A 27,620-nucleotide genomic window follows, 5' to 3' on the forward strand; every position below is an offset into this window, starting at 1 on the left:
TGCAAGGTATATAGAAATACATATCACAAGTTGAAAATTATGTGGATGACCCTTCATTTCCTAAACAAAGACATGAAGAAAACTGATTCATCAATAATTGGACCAAACTGGAATATGTTGAAATCGTGTGCCTTCTCATATGGAGAAACATAATAAATTAGGGAAAAAAAAAGAATAGCAACCAAGATGGTGCCTGAGCCAGAACACATAACTAAAGGGGAAATATTTGGGAACATGAATCAGCCAATACTTGAAGGAGGATGAGAGGAAGGAAATTTAATATGATTTAGATATCAATGGTCAAGTTGGAAGAATTACATGGAAAAGATTTACTGTTGTACAGGCCAAAGAAAATTAGGAAATAGGATATCTGAGGGAACAAAAGAAATTAAAGTAAAAAAAAAAAGGCAAGATACCTGAATAAGAAAAGTGCAGCCTTCCTCACAAAAGTATCTGAAATAGGCTGGAACAAGAGGTAAGGGAGGAGTACATATCAACAGCAGGAGACTGGATAAATACAAATATACAGACTGTGAGCTACATAAGGGTAGTTTAGCCCTTGATTGCTGCAACTAGACAAGTACAATTATGCAGATATACCACACAAAGGAGTACAAGACTGCTAATCTACTCCTGCTGGACTATGATGACACAACTCTTCAGTTCAAGTCCTAGATTATTGTCTGTTATGCTGGGAAAGGAAAACCATCCAAACTGTTTCCATATGACTGTGGCTTTTAAACTCTTAAACTCATTTAACCACTGTACCACTATCACTACTATCATCATCATCATCATTCTTATCACTGTTATTATTAATAGTGGTGGCATTATATTATTATTTTTGTAATCATTATTATCATCAATTTCATCACTGTTACTAATATTATTAAAAATCATTATCATCATCACAATAATTTTTCATAAAGAAGTACTCTATTTTCATATATATATATATATATATATATATATATATATATATATATATATATATATATATATATATATATATTGCTTAACAACAATAATAACAGTATATAACTCTTTTATACATTTTATACATTTCCCAAACATGTTGGGTAACATCCTATGAAAATGCAAAATGCAAAAAAAATCCACTTCGATGCAACAAGGAACTGGATATATTAGCAGACCAAAACATTAAAGCTTAAAGGAATCTGGACCAGCAACTCACAACTCCTGCTATCTTGAACACATTTGCTAGTACCTATATTGAAATTTGGCTTATCACATATTGTCTCAGTTATTAAGAAGTTTTGCACACACCATGTATGCATGTTTCTCAACGTAGAATTTCAAACTAAACTTCACAAGTTTCTTACAAGTAGCAGAAATTTCAAAGTTCTGAATGCCTAGATCATTAAGAGAAGAGTCAAAAGCAAGATAATATAAAGCAAATAATGGGCATTATAAGTAGATGGGAGAAGTCACTGAAGTCAAATATAACAACAGCCTTTTACACTATACATACAACACTTAGAGCAGTTGGTAGTCTACCATGCTGTTTTCTCCAGCTTTACGCTGATGAAATGTGTAGGTGGCGAGACAGAAGAGACCACAGTACAGTGGTAAGTCACACTCTTTCTCCAGGACCAGCCAAACGACTCAAACTTTCATCACTTATTCCCTAGTATCCTGTCAAATACAAAAAGGAAAATTTGCATCTTGAATTACTCAACAATAAAGTAAGCAGTACACATGTTTTGCTTATATGTGTAACCTAACACACATAAAAGATGCTGAAATATACACAGCAAAATTTGTGCTCTTGATTATCACAAGGAATATAATTAGTTAACTGGTTAACATCACAAATAAGTCAATGTTACCTTGTTACTAAGCTGCTATGTAATTTCAATACCATAAAACTCTAGCTTCACGTTGATGCAATGTGTGGGTGCCATGGCAGAAGAGATCACAGTACAGTGGGCAGTGTTCACTCACTGCTCCTCCCCAGCCCCAGCCAGATGGGATGGCAAGATGACTCAGTCCTTCATTAACTATTCCCCAGTGTCCTGTTAAATAGAAATAGGAAAATCAGGTTCAAAAATTATTAAAAGGATTCCAATCAGACTAGATGACTCAGTCCTTCATTAACTATTCTCCAGTGTCCTGTTAAACAGAAATAGGAAAATCAGGTTCAAAAATTATTAAAAGGATTCCAATCAGACTAGATATTGCTTGTAACTTTTTCTATTTAAACTTATGCCCTTTGTACTTTCACAATCTTTATCAAAAGAAATTCTTCGCCAACATACTATAATAAATAACATAAATATTCATCCAATCTTCATCACACCTATCAATATTTCTCATCTGAAACCCCTTGTGAGAATTGTTTCATAGCACTTTCCATACTGCTCCTTTTTTTTTAAATGATTTTGTTTTCTAAAATTCCCAACTACTTGCCTGTCAATGTCTTATTCTACTCTTCCCTCACCGTCATTTTTTCTGACATTTCCCTTCTTATTACTATTTTTCTTTTTATTTTTTTTATTTTTTTTTTATATTCTATTTACATGGCCATATCCCCATCCAATATGAAATGTATAAGGATTTCTAATAAGCAAAGCTATAAGACACAGTTAATGTACTAAGGTGCTCATTACCTTACCTGTATATAAAGTAGTGATGCAGGGATTCAGCCAAATGTTGTCATAATAAACTGTTTCTTTAGTTGTGCCAGTCATAGTATCAGCTGGAACAATGTTTGTGTAGGAGGTTTCTCTCAATATATTGAAAGCTGGAAGAAAAAAGTGTGCATAAGAATTTATCAAGATGCCTTCTAACTATTATACTGATTTTTCTCATGAACTGCAAATTTCTTCATGAAAATCTTCAATCTATACTCTAGAAAGAAAATTGAAATATGTTCCAACCCTCTTAACATAAGGATCAAGAGTGATAAGCCATCATGAAAGGAAGGGAGACCAAGAGGACAGAGAAATAGAAATGTGAATGATGTTGGGAGGCAATTAATAAGTAAATAATAACTTAAACAAAACAATAAATGATATTGTTGAACAAATTAGCACTAACTACTGTTGAACCAATTAGCACGAACTACTGCTGAACCAATTAGCACTAACCAATGTCTTCTGGACTCATACTGAAGTCTCCCAACAGAATGATGTTTCTTTCCGTGACAAGCTTGTCTCTGAGAGCAGCAACGAGTGGGGCCAGCTGAGATACCTTGTGGCTTGGACTGCCTTCCTTATCCTCTCCAGAGTCAGTTAAGTTGCTTGTACCACTGCTTTGGGCTAGTTTGCTTCCATTTATATGAAGATTTATCACAACAAATTCAAAGTCATTAACCTGAAATATGCAAAAAAAAAAAAGTGTATGATAATGTTTACTGATCTTCCTTCATTCATTTGTTCTGAACAGTTTCAAATCAAGTCACAGGAAAGAAAATTGGTGAAGAAATGTGCCTTCTGGGCATCAATACCCAGACATAATAGCATAACCTAAATCAAATCTAATGAGATATTTAAAGAAGAGTTAGTTATGTTGGATCCTAAGTTAAGATGATTGGGTACATGGAATCCCAGCCCTGAGCCTCACACAATCAACAAAGTAAGACTACGAGTATATTCTAACCTTAAAGTAGCCAAGATAGGGCTTTGTGGAGAAGGCGCTGCCATTGTTTTCATGGATGCTGAGGAGGGATGCAGACAATAACTGGAGACCATGTTGCACATTGTAGATGAAGGCCGCATACTCGGCTCCCTGCTTTGTCACAAAAACATTAGATATGTCTTGGCTATGATGTCCTAAATTAAAAGTATATTCTCATGATATGCAAGTTTTTAATCAGCAAATACTAATCAAACTCACTTCTGCCATGTCACCAACAGGTTCTTCTGACACCTGCCACCTCCATTCACCCTTGGCTCCTGTCCACTCTCGAACACGCCTTAAGCTACTATGATTCAGTTCACAACATATCTGAAGGAATAAATTTTTCTGGATACTTCTTTCAGAAAATTTGGGAGGACAGGCAAATCTACAGTCTTAAAACCCATGTCAGACAAGTAGCCACATGCTTCCTGGCACTCACAACTTGTATGAAAGATGGCCATGAAATTTTAATTTACTCAAAGAATACTACCTGGCAAGTACTTTTAAGAGCATAAAAAGTTAAGTATAAGAATCTCTATTTGTCAAATTAATAATTTTTAATGAGAACATTCATACCTTCTCTAAAACATCTTTGCTGCCAACTTCTTGTATGGCAATAAAGCTGAAACCATTTTCCAAAATTGTGCGACACACAACTTCTAAAACTCCAAGGTTACAAATCTGAAGAGGAGAATATAACACATCAAAACAAATCCAAATCTAGATATAGGAACATCTCTGTATAAGTTACTTCTGTTCTATGAAACTAAGAGGTGGAGGATCCATCAGTAGAGAAGTATTTGACTGGAGCTCTTATTATAATTATGATACCTCAAGAACAAGTCCTAGATTAGTCACTTAAGAAAACATCTGAATAGCATTAATGGGAGCTGTGTGGATAATGTAGCTGTCAAAATTATAGAGGAGTCCCAAATGCTCTGTAGTGTGAAAAAAATAAAATAAAAAATTATATATATATATATATATATATATATATATATATATATATATATATATATATATATATATATATATATATATATATATGTATATATATATATATATATATATATATATATATATATATATATATATATATATATATATATATATATATATATATATATGTATATATATATATATATATATATATATATATATATATATATATATATATATATATATATATATATATATATATATATATATATATATATATATATATTAGGATGTTTCAAAACCATTGGGTCAATTTGCAAGGTGCGTGTATACACTGAACTTCATGCTGCCCCTGTTTCCTATTCATATAAGCTGAATTTGTGCACAATTTCAGAAAGATCTGAGTAGATTTAGAGGTCGCTCAAATTGTTCACTTTATAAGCACTTATAGAAAAATACCTCATCAATGACTCATCACCCAATTCTCTCTTTTTTTGTCTTGCAGGTTACCTTTGAAATGACTACATGTAGTGCACCATCAGTTTGGCTCCTTAGACATTCTGAGGAAGAGATAACTGGGTCCCAACTCCCATCCAACGGCCAAGTCCTTCTTCACTTCTTTTACCATCACCTTGATGTGAAGTGCACAAAGTCCGAGAGAGTAAAGACGCTTATGGAAGCAGTTTTTTCGTTCTGGATGAAGGCCCAAATCCCTACAACAACACTGTTTTATGCTAAAAAGAAGCTTACAGACCTCATTACGAAATACGAAGGTCTCAAGAAGAATCATCAGCGTAATTCAGAGATGCAACGCATGAAGGAACAGATGTTTTGTGATGACTTAGATGAACTTTTTGACGTTGCTTACAAAGATGCGCTGATTATGATAAAAAATGAAGAAGATAGAGACTTCTTGTTGAGCCAACGCGAGGATCATTCCCAGTTGAGCATTGCAGGAGTTGACACGGATCATTCTAAGTCTCTTGAGAAGAAAAAGAAAAGAGCTGAAGAAGAACATGAATGCAATAAATCTGAGGCAGATAAACGAGCAACCTTTAAAGTCATTAGCTCATTGACACTAGATGCTTCCAGTTTGTCTTCAGAGTCCTCTACAAATGAGTCCTTTGGAATTCACAACCCTCCCAAAAGAATTAAGTCAGATGCTCTGTCTGCAGGTCCATCGATTCCCAAGAACATCTTGAAACCTGAGGTCACGGCAGCTCTGGATCATACTGGGACGTCTCACAGGAAGACGATGCACTAGCTGGGGGCTCAAGCAAAGTCTATTGGCACTGACTTAGAACAAATCACTTTGACTCCGAGTACAATTTACCGGTACTGGAAGAAGAACCATAAAAAAGCAGCAACCGGCATCAAGGTTGACATTACAACAAGTCTTTCACATGATGCACCTCTCATTCTACATTGGGATGGAAAGCTATTGCCTAACATAACTGTAGCAAGCTCTGGTCAGGAGAAGGCTGAGAGAATTGCAATTTTTGCCTCAGGAGGAGATGGTGTTGAGTTTCTCCTTAGTGTTCCAAAAATTAGATCCAATTCGGGAACAGATCAAGCCAATGCATATCTGTCTGCTATCAACAACTGGGGCAATGATTGTTGCAGCAAATCAAGGCTCTTGTGTTTGACACAACTGCCTCAAACACAGGTTTGAAACAAGGTGCCTGTATCAAAATTCAAGAGCAACTACAAAGGGAGCTTGTTTGGTTGGCCTGTTGGCATCACGTGTACAAAGTGATCCTTGCTGATGTGTTCTGTTCTGCCTATGGTCTTTCTTCCGGACCAAGTATCCCACTCATTTCACCTTTCAAAGATCAGTGGAGAAATCTCGACAAAAGAAACTTCAAGACAGGAGAGGACGATGAAGAAATGACAGGAGAGGACGATGAAGAAATCTTGGCAAATTTCGTGGATGACTGGTTCATACCTCATGAGGAAGCAATGCAACGTCTTGAGGTTGCCCTGAGGTTAACTGCAACATTGGGAACTTATTACTCTTGTCTACATCTTCCTTGGAGGTGTTCCACCTGGTGGAGTTTCCTTTCATGCCCCAGGTGCTTTCCATCATGTGAGATGGATGGGGAAAGGTTTATATTGTATCAAAATATTCCTCTTCCAGGATCAGTTTTCTCTGATGGAGTGTGAACTAAAAGCACTCCAAGATGTTTCCCTCTTCACCACCCTGTGCTATGTGCCATTTTGGATTTTGGAATGAGTCACCAATCAGTCCTTATGCTGCTAAGAATGATATGGATGTGATGATTCTCATGCAACAGGGAATCCCAAATAAAAAACTTGCCAAGGTTGCCTTCACAGCTTTCAAACGTCATCTTTGGTATATTTTGGAGGAGGCTGTGGGACTTTCCCTGTTCAAAGATTGAATTTCAACTGATGAAAAGCAGAAAATGGTGGATAATATGTCTTGGCCTGAGAAACCAAAAGGAATGAAGAGGGTCGATGGAAAATCTTTTTTGCCACAAACTTCCCTCTCAGAATTTTTTACAATGAAGATAAAAAGGATATTTCCTGTGATTCTGTCAGAAGAACCTTTTATATATATATATATATATATATATATATATATATATATATATATATATATATATATATATATATATATATATATATATATATATGAGTGAATGACTGTGCTGAGAGAGCCATTTCTCTTATCCAACAATTTAACATGGTTATTACCAAAGATGAAGCTCAGCAACGGTTCCTTTTGAGAGTTGTGCAAGAACACCGGAAGGAAATTCCACTCCTCCAGAAATCAGCTTTCAAATGATGATGATTTATTGCCTTTGTTTAAAGAGTCTTATTTTATTTGTTTAATTTTGGTTGTGGTTAGTTTTAATGGTTTTTAAATGTATGCATTTCTTTTGCCAATATATTTTGGATCTATCTACATGCTTATTAATTTTCTTAGTTAGTAAATGAAAATATTCGATTTACCCCGGTGTATCTGAATTACACTGCCAAAATAGGTCCCTGGACCTATTTCAGTTTTTTGAGTGACCCCTAAATATTGAGCTATCTCCTCAAAATTTTGTGGGAACATTGCATTATTTGATAGGAATGAGGGTGACATACAGCTGAAAAAAATTTGAAATTTCTTTTGAAACACCCTAATATATATATATATATATATATATATATATATACATACATATATATATATATATATATATATATATATATATATATATATATATATATATATATATATATATATATATATAAAGGCATAGATATTTACCTTTTCTTTTGTTAGCTGCTGCAAATTCCAAGTAGCAACTCTGATGGCTGGCTGGCCCTGGTAGTTCCCAGTGAACACTTCTTTCACTACTGGACGTTCAGATCTAAATACCAGAAAAATTAATGTTATTTCTATTAATGTACATATATATAACAGGCAGAGATCTCCCTTAATGGAAGACAGTGTAGGAATCAAAACACTAATGAGGAGGTAGTTAGCAGTTCCATCACTCTGATTCTCTTTGTCACCTTTTACAAAATGCACACTGTATGGTAGCAGTACTATTACAACACAGTTGCAGAATGTGTGGCTCAGCCATCCCCACATTTATACTGAAGAATAGTGCAACTGCAATATATTAGCAACAATCACCATCACCATCACTTCAGCTCAAAAAGGTGATCATAGGCAGCAGCTAATTGCTTTAAGAATGTAAGGTTGGATGTTTCACAACAGCGTTTCATTAAAATTAAGATTTCTTCAGTAAATAGTATGCATCAGACATTTGGATGTGGTATAGGGGACAGCAGTCAAGACACTTGGAAGTGATATAAAGGACAGCAGTCAAGTGTGTGTGCTGAGAGGGACAAGTTGCATGACAAGACAAGGTGAGAACAATGAAAATCTGTATGAAGGATGTGGTAAAGGCATCTGTACAAATGATAGGAAGTGTGGAGTGATAGAGAGTAAAAAGAAATACAATTAAGTTTGTTGTAGGAAGAAGTGAAAAATTTGCAAAGAAAGTGTGTGTAAAATGTACATCTTATTTTGTATTAATTGTATTAATACTGTGTAGGGTAGCTTAGGTTTGTGCTTGTAAAGATTAATTTGTTGAGGATTATGGGAGGCCTATGTGACAAAGGCATTGTAGGAATAATACATGGCGAGGCTCCACTGACCCCTCGTCTCAAAACTTCATGCTGTGCCTTGATGTAGGTTGGTGGTAAGTGGACTCATGGATGTCAGTGTGATTCGTGGAGTTTATGGCAGGTACAAAAGTTGCTATACAAGTTGTATCTGGATATTGGATAGTGCATTATGGATAAGGTTTAGGTTAACTGTGTTTGTGATTCACTATTTGGGTATGATTATATGGCGGTTACAGGACATTATCTGGTCACCTATAAGTTAGGGGTAGTGAATTCAGGATTGTGCTGTGTGTACAGGGGCTCCAAGGTGTAGGTAGGAATTGATAGCAGTTGTGCTTCTTACGTTGTATAGTATTGCAAATCCAATGTGTTATTGAATTATGTATATGTATTGTTCGGCTGGTAGTGATGAAACTGCGCTTACAGGGTGAATGTTACTAAATAGAGGCATCATCTGGCAAGTTTACTGGTCTATGCTACAGAATGAATGAAATCAAGACCCTAATAAGAGAGAGATCCCAGTTAAAAAGTGAATGGGTAGAACAAAGGAGTACATTTCTGAAAGAGATGCTAGCGAAGATTAAAGGCTTGCACTAGAAAGAAGTGGAGGTTGTTCTGTTGAGGCCATCCCTTTGGGGAATGGTCCTAGAGTGAGTCTTTTTTACAAATTCACAATTCCTATACATTTACATATTTCCTCTGCTATGTGAACAGCATTTAAGGATTCCTTTACAAACTATGTCCATCTGGTTAAAGACTGAAGCCCTGAATCTTTTGTTCTATATAAACTAAATAGTATAGAAGCTGTCACAGCATCAACTGGAATACACATCAGCATGATTTATCATCAAATATACAAACTTGAAATAAAAAATACCTTAAGGAGAGAAGTTCATAAATGTCTGTGCTGAAGTCAACAGGATTTCTCAGGGATATCCCTTTTAAGTCAAGAGATGGTTGCTCGATGTCCTCTCCATTATTATTAAGTGGAGCAGAGTATGTTCTTCGGTGACCTAAAGCAATAATCAGATATTATCATTTCTTGTGGTAGCATGCCAGCATATGTTACTTACACTACCAGAAAAGTCAATCCCTCAAGACAAATAGATTTAGGTGAGAGAGAAGGAGAGAGAAAAAAATGTGGAGGAGCAAGGAGAGAGAGAGAGAGAGAGAGAGAGAGAGAGAGAGAGAGAGAGAGAGAGAGAGAGAGAGAGAGAGAGAGAGAGAGAGAGAGAGAGAGAGAGAGAGAGAGAGAGAATGCAGATTCACAATATAGCACAGCATATACACAAAGCAGCAGAGAAATTCACAATACAACAGAATTCCTTAGATTATGAAAATAAGAATTTATCATGTGAACAAAAATAAGTACAGTACGCTCCTGAATTTCACAGTATCCAAGTTTCACAATCCTCGAGTTTTATGCTGAATCCTAAATTCTTATCATTCCAATTTTTGCACAGTATCTCCTCAGTTTCACACTATTGTTGTGTATGGGTCACTTCTTCCTACCATTGGTGTTACACATGCTACTGCAACATTAGTCATGCCTCCTTGCATGCAAGAGAGGGGGAGAGAAAGGCTAGTGTCACACTACACAGCAATGGTGCTGGCACATTATGAAAGCACACACTAACAGATGAGAGATATCTCACTACTGTGGCACTGCCACATCCACTGTACAATACACACTGTATAGTGTAGTGGTTATCAAGCTCAGCTCACAACTGAGAAGGCCAGAGTTCGAGTTCCGGGCGTGGCCAAGCAAATGGGCAAGCCTCTTAATGTGTAGCCCCTGTTTGCCTAGCAGCAAGAAGGTAAGAGATGCAACCTGAGGGATTGTGACCTTGCTGTCCTGATGTGTGGTGTGTGAGAGGTCTCAGTCCTACCCAAAGATCAGTCAGTATGAGCTCTGACCAGCAGACAATTGTAGTTGAATGACTGCATCATACTGCTATAGCACCTCACTGCTGTACCATGACAAATGTGAAGACAAAAAACACACACATGGTTATAGATAAGGTGGTGTCACACCACCACACCACTGTGTCATGTCAGATATTAACACAATACATACACTCACAAAGTTCTGGGCCATGTGGCTGGAATACATAAATAAACATTTTTCCAGTGTTTCCAATAACCCAAATCTCACGATCCTTAAGTTTAGCACTATGCCTTCAGAGGTAAGCAAGCAAAACTTGAGAGGATACCATATCCATTTTAACAATACAGTGTTTAGTGTATATATATATATATATATATATATATATATATATATATATATATATATATATATATATATAAAGGGAAGTGTTTAGTATGTATATATACAATCTATATATACAATTTTCTTTGTATATATATAAGACTTGTCATGAACAGTAACAAAGAATATTTTGACCAGTCAGGAGTGAATGTTTTCATATACATTCCTATCTTTTGGGCTCAGAGTTATTATAGACTGAATACTTCTGTAGGAACTGAGACATACTTGGGGATTATTTTGTTTTTTCTATGCCTATGTCAACATGCATATAATACCAAAGCAATAAAATGAAATTGAAAACTACAGTATTGGAGAGGGATAAAGATTTTGCTTATAAATGTTTTGGAGCATTGACATTGTTGCGGAGTTGGTTACACAGGCAGGCTGCTATGTTTTCTCAAAAATCATCACATAGAAAGGTAAGTTACTTTCTCCTAGAAAGTTACTTCTCAAATCTATAGTCAGTAAGGCATAAGAAATAGGAAGTGAGGCTTCAGAGTAAAGGAAAACTTTAAGTCATAAAATTCATAGTATTTTCTTTTTCTCTGAGAACTGCAGTTGTAGAAACCATGGCCCTAAGATGTGGGATGATGCCAGATGCACATCCGGCCATTTTGTTGAACATACAGTTCTTGTTTATTTATAGGTATTTGTAATGTAAAGAAGTACTTATTTATTTCACGCACTATAGAGTTGTGGAAAGTGTATGTAAAGGTGAGAATAAAAGCTTTAAAAAATATAAAAATAAAATTCTGCATCACTAGTCTCATATCCTGAGCTCTGAGAAGGGAAAAAAAATCCAAGAATCAAAATTATAAGGTAGCCACACTTCCATTCATGCCATGGGAAAAATATGTATATATATAAAACAATTTTACAGGGAAAAAAATGCAACCTGACATGACCTTTATTTCTGACAAAGCACAACACTGTATGGGTTAAGAACTGTCCACTCTTTTCATGAATAGTATTAAGTCTTCCTGCTCACCTGCCATTCTGCCATTAAGATTACGTGAAGACATTTTGCTACAGCTTGCAACTGAGATCACATCACTGACTTGGGGGGAGGCTGGAGAGACACTGCTGACTGTAAGATACATCCTCAGGATACTGAGAACACGACCAGATATCCCTTTGACTTTAATTAAGTCATCAATGTTCTTGAAAGGACCTTTTCTTTCTCTAAAAAGAAAGAGGAAAACTTAATACTATATCCCATAAATTCTTTCAATATCACCAAACTTCCTCTTTGAAAAGGAAAAATAAAGAATATACTCCAAACTTATATATTTGCTGTCTAGTATCTGAAATCTAGACTCACCCACATAGTAAATTTTTCATATATCATGGGAAAAATCAGCATCTTTAATATCAGGAAATATGATACATATTTTTCACATCTTATGCCAATAACACTTAGATGCTTTGTTTTTGTGATCTTCTAAGCTTCATAATTGTGACTTTCAAGTATATGTTAAGTATAACTGAACCAAATGGCCATACATGTAAGGCCTTTCACCAAACAAGTTATTGATATCTAATGGCTCAATATTGCTGAAAATATTCTTCATACATACCTGTACTCTACAATGTTGGCTGCCAACTCTTGATTCATTCCACGTATATTCATCAGATCAAAGATGGATGCAGCATTTACATTGATGGCTCGGATAGGTGATCCATGGACACTACGCCCACCTTGTGACTGCTGTGACCGCTGTGATCGTCCAGACCCATAGCTTGGTAGAGAATCTATACTCTGTGTTCGAGATGATGAGCGACTGAAATATGAATATTCAACATAAATAGATAATCATAAATGATACTAAATTGTCGTTCTCTACAGAGAAAGAGCTAAGCAAGTTACATTTCCTTAAGGTGTATCATAAGGTGCAAAATATTCAGTACAGTGTACTTCTTATACAGTCAGTGAATGCCGATCTTGTGTCGCAGTGGCACGTGCTACTTAGGGAGCATATTTTACTTAAGGCCTCCCAGCTAGCATAAAAAATGGGCTGGGACAAATTGACTTATTGGCATCTCAAGTGCATCTTTCCTCCTCAATCACAGCCATAGCAACAGTGAGCAGTATTAACTATTATAATCAGTATTCATTGTGTTTTTGGTGATGCATAATCTGTTTTTTCTTGGATTGAAATCCATTTTGTTCTGTTAATTTTGTGGTGCTTTTAAGGATGAGTGCAAGGCAGACAAGTCATGGCGACATCATTCAATCATAGATCTTCATATGTAAGACTTGAATGGTATTGATATAGCAAAACATGCCAATTAGAAAAAATTTAAGTTCCAGAACCTCATACAAAAATTTACCAAGGAGGCAGTGAGGAATTATCTCTTCACAGCCACAGTGGTGGCATTCCCACTGCTTCTCTTCAACTGCCTTGCTGTCAGATTAGTGTCCAACTGCCTTCATAGAGAAGCTAGAAGCTGTGGGATAAAGATAAAAGGGATGCCACCACTGTGGTTGTGGAAAGACAATTCCTCACTGCCTCCCTTGACGAATTTTCGTTTGACATTCTGGAAGTTTTGCATTTTTAAATCCCCAAGTTTTGATATACTGACACCATTCAAAGCCAAACATGTGAAGATTTATGATGGAATTATATCACAGCCTGCTTCACACTCATCACTACAAACACCACAGCATAAACAGAACATAATGCATTTCACCATGAGAACAAAGCCAATCACATGTCACTAAAGACACAATGAAAACTGACACTGGGAACCTGCTTAATACCAGTCATTATTGCTATGGCTGTCAGTGAGGAGGAAAGATGCACTTTAGATGCCAATAAGTCAATTTGTCCCAGCTCAATTTTTATGCTTGCTGGGAGGCCTTTAGTAAAACACACTTCCAAAGCAGCATGTGACTGTATTCAAGGAGACTGAAAAACAAAAGACACAAGCAAATGCTGCAAATCTGTAAGTTCTTACTGCCAATTTTGAAATGCATCAAATATTTTCATGTAATACTGAAAACAACTAAAAAGGTTATAAGAGTAATGAAAATTGTTAATCTGGATACCTGGAATAGACAAGAAGTGATAGAGGCATGGAGTGTACATCAACTAATGGGAAAAAAAACTACACAAAGATATATAGGACCACACAAGTTTAGCTTAGGTTCTCTATGTTATAAATAAGTAAATACACACACACACACACACACACACACACACACACACACACACACACACACACACACACACACACACACACACCATGAATATATATATATATATATATATATATATATATATATATATATATATATATATATATATATATATATATATATATATATATATATATATATATATATGTATATATATATATGTATATATATATATATATATGTATATATATATGTATATATATATATATATATATATATATATATATATATATATATATATATATATATATATACGAGTATATATATATATATATATATATATATATATATATATATATATATATATATATATATATATATATATATATATATATATATATATATATATATATATATATATATATATATATATATATATATATATATATATATATATATATATATATATATATATATATATATATATATATATATATATATATATATATATATATATATATATAGTATCAGTTGACTTAGGTAAATCAGCATATTGTAGATGTGAAACTGGATCACTGACCTTGAAGACATCCTTTTTACAGTGATGTCACTCTTAAATGACTGGAGGCGAGTTGCACCCACACCTGACACCAATGCCAGGTCTTCCACACGACGAAACCCTCCAATGGCTGTTCGGTATTCCACAATGTTTCTTGCTACAGAGCGAGTCACTCCGGGCAGGATCATTAATTCTTCTTCAGCAGCAGTGTTAATATTTAATAAATTTTTCTAGAAGTGATGTGAAAAGAAAAGTGGTTGAAGAAGCAAATTATAGGATGACAAACATAATGGAATAAAGAGAGGAGTATCATAACATCTGAATTGAATTAGCTGACCTGTCTGAAATTTTTTTCTGAAATGCCCAGCCTCCTTCACATACAAGGAAATTAATACACTAAGATGAACCTCATAAAACCCAGAAAACTAAGGCAAAGCACTAACTTACCTTGTAGTCATAATCATACAAATTGAATGTTGCTGATAAGTCTTTGGATTTATTTTTCTTGAATTTATTGGACCAAGAGCTTCGCCGTGAAAATTTATGGCCTGTTGCTCTCTTGATTGGAGACTCTTGAGGTGATACATCTGTGCCATTCTCTGGCACTTTGCAAGAAATAACAAAACACAAATATTAATTAGTTTGATATACAGTATACACATATGCATACAGTCAGTGCAATTCAAAATGAAGAAAAATATTAAGCTCCTGGAGGAGAATTTAGCTGAATGCTTTGCAAAAACCAGAGCTGAGTACTTTTTAGCAGGATAATGCTCTATGCCACACCTCAAGTCACCTGGACTTCATAGAGGATTGGCCAGGGAAGATTCCTGATATATCTCTCACTGAAGATCTCTAGGGACTTATGAGGGCATGACTTTGTTGAGAAGACATATCTATTACCTCAGAGTTGGTGGAAACTACTTGCACAGTTTAGCAAAGCCCACTCCTACTATGAGCATAAAGTTGATCCATGCCCCAACATCTGTAGCAAGTGACTGAGGCTTGATTGGGATTTCCACTCAGCAAGTAATAAAGATGGCATAATTATCAAGCAATTTTTAAAAATAAATCTTTTATATTTCTTTATACAGGTGTCCTGTGAGTTAAGGTACATACTTCAGGATTTGATAGTTCAAGCAATTCTAAATAAAAAATACTCTATACATATATGGCATGTTTTGCTTTATTTTGCTAGAAACTAACATGTAAGTTGTGTGTTGTAGGAACTACCTGCCTGGGTGGTCCTTCGCCTCCTTCCTTCTCACCTTGGCTTGCTACATACTTGAGTGGCACCACGAGGCATTAAGCAATAATTTTTTTCTGTACAATCTACGCAGTCAAAGCCTTATAGGACACAATTAGCAAATGACAGATTAAATTTTTGTATGTGTCAGTGAAGAAAATGTACCGGTAACACATCAATACAGTGGTTGTTAAATGCTACTTTTTAAACATACATGGCAACTCACCAGCTTCATGATGACTACCTGGTGTTCCCTCCACTCCTGTAAATGTCCCTTTGATATTCCTTCTAAGTGATGTCAAATTGTGCTATGATCCATGAAGTTTGTTCCTTTATGTATTTGTATTTGTATTCTTGTACTGATGGTAGGGCTTTGTATTTTTATCCAGATGATACTGTCTTGAGCTGCTCCAATAGATTCAGCTGCTGCAGAAAACATCCTCTCTCAGGGAGATGCTGACACACTATGTAGAACATTCTAGCTATCTGGGTGTCTTCTGTCTGATTATCTTCATCTGTATTCCCCTGCTGCAGCCTGGGCATTCCCATTACAGAATGAATATATACATATTTGGACATGAATATCATGTCCAAATACTCACCATTACTGAATGTGAAAGGCATCTTCACCATAACAAAAAGATGCACTTTGGCAGTCGGCTGAATGATGAGGCCTGTCACTTACGGAATCAAGACGTCAACTGTTAACTTGAGTGTTGAGGGGGTGACAGTTGCAATGAGTTGCCAAGTATGTTTAGAAGTAGCAATTAAAAACCACTGAATTGCTGTGTTGCCTGTACATTTTCTTCACTGTCATTTGGAAACTGTTTTCTGTAAGGGTTTGACTGCATAGACTGTATACAGAAAATGATCACTTAATGCCATGTGACACAATTTGAGTAGGTAGCAAGCTGAGGTGGGAGGGTAGGAGGCGGAGGCCAACCAGGCAAGCAGTTCACACAACACATAACTTGCACATTAATTTTAGCAAAATAAAGCAAAACACAGCATATGTGTATAGAGTATTTTTGACTTAGAATTACCTGAACTATTAAACATTGAAGTTATGTACCTTAATTCGCCGGACACCCTGTATTTTTTCATAGTTTTCTTCTTCTTAATTTTGAATTGCACAGACTGTATACACACACACACACACACACACACACATGTATTTTGTATATATATATATATATATATATATATATATATATATATATATATATATATATATATATATATATATATATATATATATATATATATATATATATATATATATATATGCACAGTAAACCCTCGTTATACCAGACCCTGTTACAGTAAAATCCCTCTCATCCGGCATTTGAGTATCCGGCAGCTTCAAGTATCCGGCACATTTTTCCCCAAGCCTTAAAATCAATAAAAAATCAATGTGTACTCATAAAATCAATTAAAATTCCCGCGCGAGGCATACTTTGTCCCCTCGCCACCAGAGCGCACTGCTTCGCGCCACCCGCAGCCCACTGCACTGTGTTTACTCAGTGACTCAGTCCCGTGTGTGCACTGTTTATCGCCTGACGCCTTCATCATGCCTAAAGTTGTAGAAAAGAGGAAGCGTGTTGTGCTTACACTTAAGCAGCTGATCAGATCAGTTGCTGATTAAGATTAGCTGATCTTTGTTATGGTAAGATGCGTGAGTGTAGGGTAGTGATTGTGGACATAATTTCGCTTCTATTCAAGTATCCGGCATGTCGGCGGTCCCGTTGATGCCGGATAAGAGGGATTTTACTGTATAATGGATTTCCCTATTTAACGGACACGTATGGCCTACAGACCATCCATCAGATTTACCAGATAAATGTTGGTAAATGAGGTGAAATGGAATATTAACTGTGTATTATTATTGATAATTCACTAAATTCTTACAACACACATTCCACAGTATTTTAAATCAGGTACATGTTTGTCAACATTGCAAATATTTTATTACACTGTGGCGTTTCGGCATGTTTGGAGCTTCCTTCTAGTGGAGCTCATCATGGTAAGAAATCCTGGTAAGCAGTGGCAGTGGCAAGAGAATTAGCGAGGGAGGGAGGGAGGGAGGGAGGGTGTGGGTAGTGGTGGTGGTGGTGGTGGTGGTGGTGGTGGTGGTGAGTTCATACCACACTGGCCAGGGTTGCACTGTCTGCCATAATTATGGTATTCTGTCATAATCTGGTGCTTGTCTGCCATCTGCTATACACTATGTCATAATGTACAAAAAAAATGTCATAATTTTCACATTGCTGTATTTGTGCTGGCCAGCAGCACAACCCTGGCACCCACACACTACTTCTGCCTCAGTCTTGTACCAGCAGAGAGTAAAAAAATTTTTTACCATAAGATTTGTTTTATTTATACCAAAATAAAGTATATGCTGTATAATTTACATCCAATGAGAGAGAGAGAGAGAGAGAGAGAGAGAGAGAGAGAGAGAGAGAGAGAGAGAGAGAGAGAGAGAGAGAGAGAGAGAGAGAGAGAGAGAGAGAGAGAGAGAGAGAGAGAGAGAGAGAGATGGGGCTAGGATGGATGAATGGATGAAGGGAGGGAAGGATGAGGAGGGTAGGGAAGGGGGAGGGGAGTTTAGAGGTTGTGGTGCTCCTGACCCACTCACTGCTGCTTTTATCAGATTTTCACATTTAACATCAGTGGCTTCACCACAATTAGTCTGGTATAATAAGGGTTTACTGTGTGTGTGTGTGTGTGTGTGTGTGTGTGTGTGTGTGTGTGTGTGTGTGTGTATATATATTATATATATATATATATATATATATATATATATATATATATATATATATATATATATATATATATATATATATATATATATATATATATATATATATATATATATATATATATAAACATGGATTTTCTCTATAGATAGGAAATATCTAGTTAAAAAATATTTCTTGAAATGTAGACAAATGAAGTGAGATTGTACAATATATACCTTGCAGAGTCGCGTTTAAGTCAGTTCCATCACTGGTGTGAGGAGGAAGCTCCCCACTAGTACACTGTCCCATTTTACTTTTGTTTCATAGGAGTTACACCTTACCTAGAATATGTGAAAGATTATTAATTCTTACTTTGGCTTCCACAATTCAATAAAAGTTCTATAAATTATATATTTGGACAACTATGAATATCCTGTAATTTATATATTTATGCTGTCTGCACATCTATGAAAGTATCTGTTAATATAAGTGCCTCTTATAGGCTGACAAATATTTGGAAGTATCTGAAAACACTGCAGAATAGTCAGTTTACAAAAAATGCACCAAAGAGTGAGAGGTATGAGGCTGGCTCTAGATGTGGGCATGATGGGGAGATGACTACAAAGATAACCCTCTGGAGACAAGTGCATGACACACAGGGTGGCAGTGAGTGGGGGTAGTGCTGCCCTTTTACCACTCAAAGCCTTGCCACAACACACTCACAAACATTCAGAAGTTGGTGTTGCACAGTTCATCTCACATATCAGACAATACTTAAATGTGATGATAAATGACGAATGTTAGTGATGAAATATAAGTAAAAATAGGACAGCAAAATTAATGAGAGCAAGATTTACCTACCTCCAATTCTATTCTGAAGCGTCATAATAAAGCTGTAAGGATGAGTTGTTTTGGTAGGAAATGGTGAAATGTTGTCTTCCTCAGAGTGAAGTTCATCATCTTTCCATTACTTCTTGCATTATTAACACTATAGATTCTACAAAAGAAATTTTTATTTGAGAAAGGTGGGAATACAATATTTTTCCTATTTGCTTTTGTATAAGTTTAGTGGAAAATAAAGATATTAAGAACTTCGTCTTGGTTATACTATAAACTACTGTTTCCTATTTTATTTGAAATTCAGTCACATGATAGTGTAAGCATCACATAAGTAATAACTTAGTTAGGTTCATATAATCATATACATAAAAAAAAAAAAAACTAAAAGTCATGAGGCATGCACTTTTCAGGAGCTTGCTATTTGCCACTAATTACAAGAAAAATATATGAATGAAAATACAAATGATCTGTTTGGCCTACCAAAATTCTATGGTCATGGATAATGGCTCACAGAAAGTCAGAAAAAGGGGCCTAATCGATGTCTCCTTTGTTGCTAACATTGAGTAAATAAATGTATGCTCACATTTATAGAAATCTTTGTCCTTCTAAGCAGTTCCTCATATTTCAGTATCAAGGGAGCATCAAACACCACCTATCTCCAGCAGGACTCTGGCAGAAATCTTGAAGGGCGAGACTGTTGCTCAACTATGAAAGATGTGGGTGTCTTATCTTCCTTATCAACTTGTAACTGCTCATAACACCTTTATCAGTGCTCTAACCTTGATCCACACACTTTTCTCTAATATTTACTTCTCAACATTATGCTGTAATTTTCTTCCAATAAAAACCATGTAATGCTTTAGTAGAAACTGTATGGGTAAATAAGGAAATGCTTAAAGTCTCCTTTGACTTGGTCATCTTAATGCTCATTCCAGATCTTATCTCATACCACAACAGATTCTATTTTATGCCTGTGTCATTGACATCAATGTTTTCTTTATTCCAAAGTGTTAGCTCTAAAAAGGGGCCTTATCTGTCTTTGTATGAACTACAGGTTTCATATGCTATAGAGGAGAGTCTGATCACACAGATTTGTCAGACAGGTTAAAGTCAAAAACAGCTTTTTTATCTAATTGCCTGCCTTTCTGTAACTGATTGTCTTCAATCCCTTACAATCTATAGCAATACTGCAAGTTTTGCAAATTTCCTCTACTTTTGCTGGCTAGTGTGAGTTATTTAAAATATGTGACCAGGGAATCAGTACAGTTGACAGAACAGATAATGTTTTTAAGGGGCTTCTTTACTTAATAGTGTTATTGACTACCTTTTTTCACAGTTCATATATATATATATATATATATATATATATATATATATATATATATATATATATATATATATATATATATATATATATATATATATACAGATGCTGTTTTGTATGGAGTTTCCTTTTATGGAATATCATTAAATTGTCAGGAAGAGACAATTCTAAATAAATTTCAACATCTACCTGAAAAAAAACACAAAATTGTCCTAAAAAAAAAGAAAGAAAGAAAAAAAACAAATTTGAGCAAGATATTTACTTTCAATCAGAAAACTCTCTTCTCTACAAGAGAGAAAAATAATCTCTAAATACTATGAATTTTCTCTGTCAAATTCAAATATTTGATGCTGTCATAAGTTTGGAAAATATGTAGTACTCGTATGTGCTTACAAATTTTATAACCATTCTCAGGTTTTAGATTTCACAATTTGGGATAATTACAATGTCCACTTCATCATTTGTGAATGAAAAGTAATAAAAGAAAATAATTTTGAAGATTTTTTTTTTCAAACTTTTCAGGCTGAGCCTTTCATAAGTATTGAGGCAATAATACATAGATTTACTCAAGAAAAAATATCATTCTTGTATGCAGTATTTAGAGATAGCACCCATATTTTTACACACTTTTTTTTCTCATCAGGGTTATTTTCTAGGAACAATGTGGTGATTAGTCATCATCGTATGAGTTTTCTCCAAGGATAGTGCAGAATTCTTATCAGAATATCATTAGAATCATGAAAACATCATTGAAAGCTCCAAGAATTTCACTGCGGCCTGTTAAGTCTCCACAATCAGACAGCCTAAAGTTTGAGAATATGAAACACACATAACTATTCTGTAGGTAACTGAGGAATTCTTTCAAAAATTATTACGTGAATAATTTTCATTCTCTGAGGCAAGATATATATGACTCCTTTCTGCATCTTTCACTGCCCCATCCCCCAAAAAATCTTATTTCACACAAAGTTTCCAAATCTGTTGGCCACAGGAGAGAGAGAGAGAGAGAGAGAGAGAGAGAGAGAGAGAGAGAGAGAGAGAGAGAGAGAGAGAGAGAGAGAGAGAGAGAGTATAGAAGGGAATTAGAATATTACCTATTGCTATAGATGAATTCTCAGAGGACAAGTCTATTATATTCATGAGCTGCTTACCTTATTGCAACAGTAAACGTACCCTTGCGCTCCTGATTGATCTTCCCTGATGGAACTCTCTCAGACTAGCTAATAGTGGGTCAAGGTTTTGTACATCCTTTGTTAACTAAGTCCTTCTGTATTCCAATGCTTCCTACTTTCTATAAAATCTCTTTTCTTTCAAATCCCAAAAATCTACCCTAGAGTTCATGACACCAGCCAGTAGGCGTAAAAACTCAACATAATAAATAAACACTAAACCAGAGAATCCTGTTGGCCACAATTCAGATAAGCCTGTCTCTGCCTTTTTAGTCTGACATGAAAACACGTGTAACATATTGTTAAAACTACTCAGGTACATGTACATGATACATACAGTGCCTTTAGGCAGCATTATTTTCCACTAAAAGAAGGAAATTCACTACAAAGAAAAGTTATGTTTACCTTCAGTTCGGCGCCCGCCATCTCGGGTCTCGGCACTCACCTGGCATCCCAGCCCCGAATCCAGATCAGCAGAAGGGCCGTGGTTCTTGGTAAAGACGGTTCTATATAGTTTGTTTTCCCATAAAAGAAAAAAAAATAAATATAAAGAACAAAATAGAAAAAAAAGTGTAAGAATAAGAAAACAGTTGACACTACTATTCACCTCACATACCACGGCGCCAATGAACCTTGATCTAGCTTCCTTGCTCTGACAGAACAAGGAAACTTGGCTCTTAAAGTTCTTTGGCTGGAACATTAGGAGAAATATAAATAATAAAACAAGAAAAGAAATATCATAAGTATATCACACAGCGCCAATGAGTCTTGATCTAGCTTCCTTGGCACTAATGGAACCGAAGAATGGATGGATCACATGATCACACCCTTCAAGGCAACAAGTGTATTGTGTAAGTTTCTTTGGCACTGATAGAACATGATCATCATACCCACGACATCAACTACACAATAAGATAATGGCCGTAAAACAAGACATAAAGGGGTAACCTTAAAAAAAATCTTAAACTCACGATGGAAAAGTAGCTTATGGACATAATGAGATGAAATTCTCTCTCTCTCTCTCTCTCTCTCTCTCTCTCTCTCTCTCTCTCTGTGTGTGTGTGTGTGTGTGTGTGTGTGTGTGTGTGTGTGTGTGTGTAGACTCAAATTATTGAATACAACAATATCTCTTTTAGCCTGAACACTTGCAAGCGTGATCGTCAACAGATGCGATGTCAATTTGCCTGGTGTTGAGCCTCCTGCTAAACTTTGTATCTCTTCCATGTGAAAGAAGCCTTCAAAGACATGCAGGAAATAAAAAGGGAAATCATGCGGTTTTTTTTTTTTTTGTCTCAGATGGAATAAACAAATAGGATGAACCGGAAATAAAATAGTAATGGTAGGTGGAGAGGACAGATAAATAAATAGATTGATTTTAGTTGGCATAGACTAATAATACCGCAGAGCTTTCTGTCCATGAACGACTGTTTCGCACATGTTTAGTTACTATAACTATCATCTGGAAATACATGTAATTTATAAGTAATTACCTAATTACTTCTAATAACTTATTTCGGTGTAATTATAATATATTTTCAGAAAAAAAAGGAAAAGGAAAAATGTGAGGTCATTTACCTACCCGCGCCGAGAATACTATAATACTGGAAAAAAATAAATTACAGCGGTGGCATGACAATTAAGCAGCATCGAAATTTTTTTTTCTTTTTAATTACAAAAGGTATTAATCTTTTACTTTCATCTAATCGGGTGCATGTTACATTCACTTTTTATATTGGAATGTTCCAAGAGCATTTCCAGTCATGATGATTTTTGTGTATCTACAGTCTTTTCAAGTAATTTCAAGGGAAAGAGAAGACCTGGGATATGTGCTATAACCAGGCACCGCTGATCTCGTCTTGATGTGAATACTGACCTGTCAGCACTGAGTTGCCAAACCTGCTCCTATCTCTCATAGGTACGTATCCTCTTTGCGATAAAGATAAGAGCCAGTTCTGCTGCAGTCTTCTTGATGCTTTAAGGTGCTGTCCTCCCACGAGAGTCTACGCGTCCCTTGGGATGTCTCTGCTGAAGGATTGGGTGACTTGGGTTCACTAAGAGGGGAAAAATTTCACGCTCGAAAATTGACGGGATAATTTTGTTTTTGAAGCAGAAGTTCATTGTAAGAGAAATACATTTTACAAGGTTTACATTTGCAGGCATCTTCGTGACCTGTTTATCCAGACACTCCAACAGATCCGCGTTTGAGGCCGAAAAGCACACACAAAACCAAAGTTAGTCGTACTGACTAACTTTTCTTAGTAAAACCCATGGGGTCTAGAATGAGTGGCAGCATTAGTCACAGTGACTAACATAATGTTAGTCAATTTGTGACTAACTGAGCACTCAACCTGAGTATGGTCTTACTCAAATATATCTGACTAATGCCTTCGTACTGTTCACTGCTTCTGCTAACCACATTAGTAAAGTGGTTAGTTAAGGTTAGTCAATTAAATGACTAATTAGTTAGTCTTTCTTAGGCAGATGATGAATCATTAGTACCTTTAATACTAGCAGCTAGCTACTGCTGTCTCAAGGTTAGGGAAAGAATAGGTAATAAATTCAATACATTCATATACAATTAAATGTTCCCTCCATTTCATTGCATTAAAAAAAAAATAAAATAAAATAAACACTATAATTTTTATCATCTATAGTATAATATGCTTTTCACTTGAACATTTAACAGAAAGCTCCCCTCAAAACTGTAATGATATATAAAACAGATGTAAAAAATAAACTCCATTAGTAACACTTCATCCTAGCATGAGAAAAAAAAAAAAAAGCAACACAAAAACAACCTCTTTTGACAAGCCATTAAGTAAATAATACACATTTGTGAGTATTAATCACTAAAACTTGCAATGTGGAAAAGAAAGTAAGCATCTCTTAAGATATGAATATTAAACCTTCCTCCCATTCATAAACTAAAGGAAAAAATATGTAAGTAAAGTTAACATAAATTAAATGTAAGGAGTTACAGACCCTGTAAAGAATTAATTAATTAGTCCACTGCTAATCATTATATCACAGTACTTTTAAGAAACTTAGGGAAACAACCAGTGCAAAAATAGACATTTAACCTTATTTGTACAAGCTTTTAACCCAGATCATATCCATATGTCACCATTAATCCTTTAAAGCCACACAAAAAAAGAAAATGAGTATTTCTATGGGATATACTAACTAAACAAATCTACAGAAATGCTCAGAAATGCTTCACGTATCACTTGCAATAACATAGAGAAATAAAAAAAAAAAGTTAAAAATGCATTAAAAAATAAAAAAATAAAAATATATGCATCATATGGTACATGAAGAATACTTCCCAATTTGGAGAGAGAGAGAGAGAGAGAGAGAGAGAGAGAGAGAGAGAGAGAGAGAGAGAGAGAGAGAGAGAGTGTCTACTCTCCATTCATTCGAGTCCCGAATCCTTGATGACGTCACAGGCGAGGTGCCGGCGCCCCGCTGCCATACGTACGTAACGTATTTCATTTTGAAATTGACCCATAGAAAAAATTAAGCTAGGTTCGAATGCATTATATATTCTGACTTGACAATTACTTTAATTAATATTAACAATATCAAAACACCTCCAGTCTCAGTAGTTATAAAGAAATATTATGTGAAATATGGAAAAAGTGTTGGAAATTTTGACACCATTAAAAACACTGAAAAGTCCACCTATTCCACTTTACACTGGTAAAAAAACATTTTAAAAAATCTGAACTATTTTTTAAAATAATGCACACTTAGTTACAAGCTACAATAAAAAAATAAAGAAGCTAAAAAATGACAAAATCACCACTTTCAACGGGACAATAAGCCTATTCAAATTCCACATACTTAACTCAACAGGAACGCAACATACTTTAAAAATCATAAACGATTTTTTGAAGCAATAAAATCTTCATTAAAGCCTCAAATAAAAAAGCCAAAAACCAGGCTGGGTAAATTTCACCGTACAAACTGCCCCTTATTTACATAAAAAACAACACCAAACTCAGCACATATACTTAACTGAAGCAAGAAAACACTTCAAAAGCAACGAAATATTTTTAGAAACCATAAAATCTTACTATACAAGCCAAATAAATTAATTCAGAAAAATAAAAAAAAATATTGGAACCAACAAGCCGGAACAGGTGCCAGTCCATCATGGCGGCCCTCGGCGGCGACCTCAGTGGGGGAGCCGGCGGCCATGTTGCCTTATTTATTCCTATATAACACCAAAACCAGGCAATAACGGATATATCTAACCAGCGGATATGAAGGCTAGACATGTGGATCCGTCTTGTGATATGTTAGGCTTACAATAAGTGAGAGACGAGGCAAATAATGGCTAATAACACAGCTGACAGCTTGTTTACATATTGGCGAACATTAAATATTTGAATAAATTTCCAACTCTTTCCAGACTCAGACGTAAACAAAACCTACATATAAATAATTAACCCCTAAAAAAACTAAATAACGAATAATGAATCCTAAATAAACGAATACAAGATACTACAGGGAGGATTAAGGTGTTGTGAAGGCAGTAAGGCTGACTGAGGAGAGACTGGCCCCGCTGGACTCACCTTACGTACTCGTGCCTCTCTGGTGATGCTTGACGGTGCTTGGTGCAGGAAGAAGGTGTCGGGAAGACGGAAACACTGGTTAATAGAGCGTGTAGGGCAAGATTGACCAGTGCTGACCAAAACACTGCAGCCAGCCAGTCGCTCGCCGTGGTAACTCCCCAGCGCCACCTGTCACTGATCCAACACCCACCCACCCACCCACACACACACACACACACAAAAGTTGACATGCTATCAAATAATATGTCAAATAATATAAATATCCTCACTTCCTGACTCTCCTTTCCCCACTCCACCCCCGATAAGTGATTATGAACGCAATCTTCACTCAGTGCGGCACCGTGTCACCGCAGCAAACACGAACCAGGGCAGAATAGGCTCAACTGAAATGCTCCTACTCTCTCTCTCTCTCTCTCTCTCTCTCTCTCTCTCTCCTCACGACTGTTTTTCAAAGCTATAAAGATGATTATCAGGGTATTCAATGGTGTTTCTCCTGTTATTAATGTAGAAATGTTGTTAATCTGTCACTAAAACCGTAAAAATACCCTTGAAGACCTGTGCAACTACTGACAGAGAGAGAGAGAGAGAGAGAGAGAGAGAGAGAGAGAGAGAGAGAGAGAGAGATAACTAGCAATAACACTCACACACACATACACACACCAGTGCATTTATAAACCTTCAAATTTCCCGCACTTTTTCAATGCCTAGGAAGGAGGGAGCGCGAGAGGTAAGACGAGATATCCTACAAAGCCTAACATTTTCCCAAATATTATGTTTTACTGATGTTCTACAAAAAAAATAAATAACTAAATTACCATCGAACAAAGAAACAAGGGACATAACATAAATAAACAATAGAAAAAATATTAAAACAGAAGAAAAACAACCACCAAAGAAATAAACTAACAGGAATGTCACGTACAGATGTGTGTGTGTGTGTGTGTGTGTGTGTGTGTGTGTGTGTGCATTCCTCATTATTTTGAGAGCTACTGCTAACATTTTCTTTATCCTCACAATTTTTTTTAAGGTTTG

General features: G+C 35.6%; 1 protein-coding gene across 7 annotated transcripts; it reads right to left on the bottom strand.

Annotated features, from left to right (window-relative positions):
• Positions 1-1,119: 1,119 nt before the first annotated feature.
• Positions 1,120-27,056, bottom strand: LOC135109794 (endonuclease/exonuclease/phosphatase family domain-containing protein 1-like). Of its 7 annotated transcripts, none has more exons than XM_064021474.1 (18): positions 26,589-27,056; positions 23,885-24,033; positions 22,417-22,517; positions 19,540-19,675; positions 18,915-19,019; positions 15,142-15,299; positions 14,716-14,924; positions 12,574-12,777; positions 11,985-12,178; positions 9,605-9,740; positions 7,859-7,961; positions 4,219-4,323; positions 3,859-3,969; positions 3,622-3,753; positions 3,111-3,336; positions 2,636-2,764; positions 1,851-2,036; positions 1,120-1,656 (listed from the first exon to the last, which is right to left on the bottom strand). In XM_064021474.1, exons 5-17 carry the CDS (start codon positions 18,985-18,987, stop codon positions 1,876-1,878), a joined length of 1,941 nt encoding a protein of 646 aa, XP_063877544.1. In that variant the 5' UTR covers positions 18,988-19,019; positions 19,540-19,675; positions 22,417-22,517; positions 23,885-24,033; positions 26,589-27,056; the 3' UTR covers positions 1,120-1,656; positions 1,851-1,875. The 7 variants fall into 7 exon arrangements, with proteins under 7 accessions (XP_063877544.1, XP_063877565.1, XP_063877535.1 ...); XM_064021495.1 differs by having other exon boundaries at positions 22,457-22,517; positions 23,885-24,062; XM_064021465.1 differs by having other exon boundaries at positions 23,885-24,062.
• Between the last annotated feature and the right edge of the window lie 564 nt (positions 27,057-27,620).

This window comes from Scylla paramamosain, chromosome 2 (genome assembly GCF_035594125.1).
Source record: "Scylla paramamosain isolate STU-SP2022 chromosome 2, ASM3559412v1, whole genome shotgun sequence".
Taxonomy (NCBI): domain Eukaryota; kingdom Metazoa; phylum Arthropoda; class Malacostraca; order Decapoda; family Portunidae; genus Scylla; species Scylla paramamosain.

Coding starts and splice junctions, on each gene's coding strand:
- LOC135109794 (XM_064021513.1), bottom strand. CDS start 18,987: ATGGGACAGTGTACTAGTGGGGAGCTTCCTCCTCACACCAGTGATGGA. Junction 7,962..9,604: donor TATGAACTTCTCTCCTTAAG/GTATTTTTTATT, acceptor TCTGGTATTTAG/ATCTGAACGTCCAGTAGTGA. Junction 3,970..4,218: donor GCAAAGATGTTTTAGAGAAG/GTATGAATGTTC, acceptor TTATTCCTTCAG/ATATGTTGTGAACTGAATCA.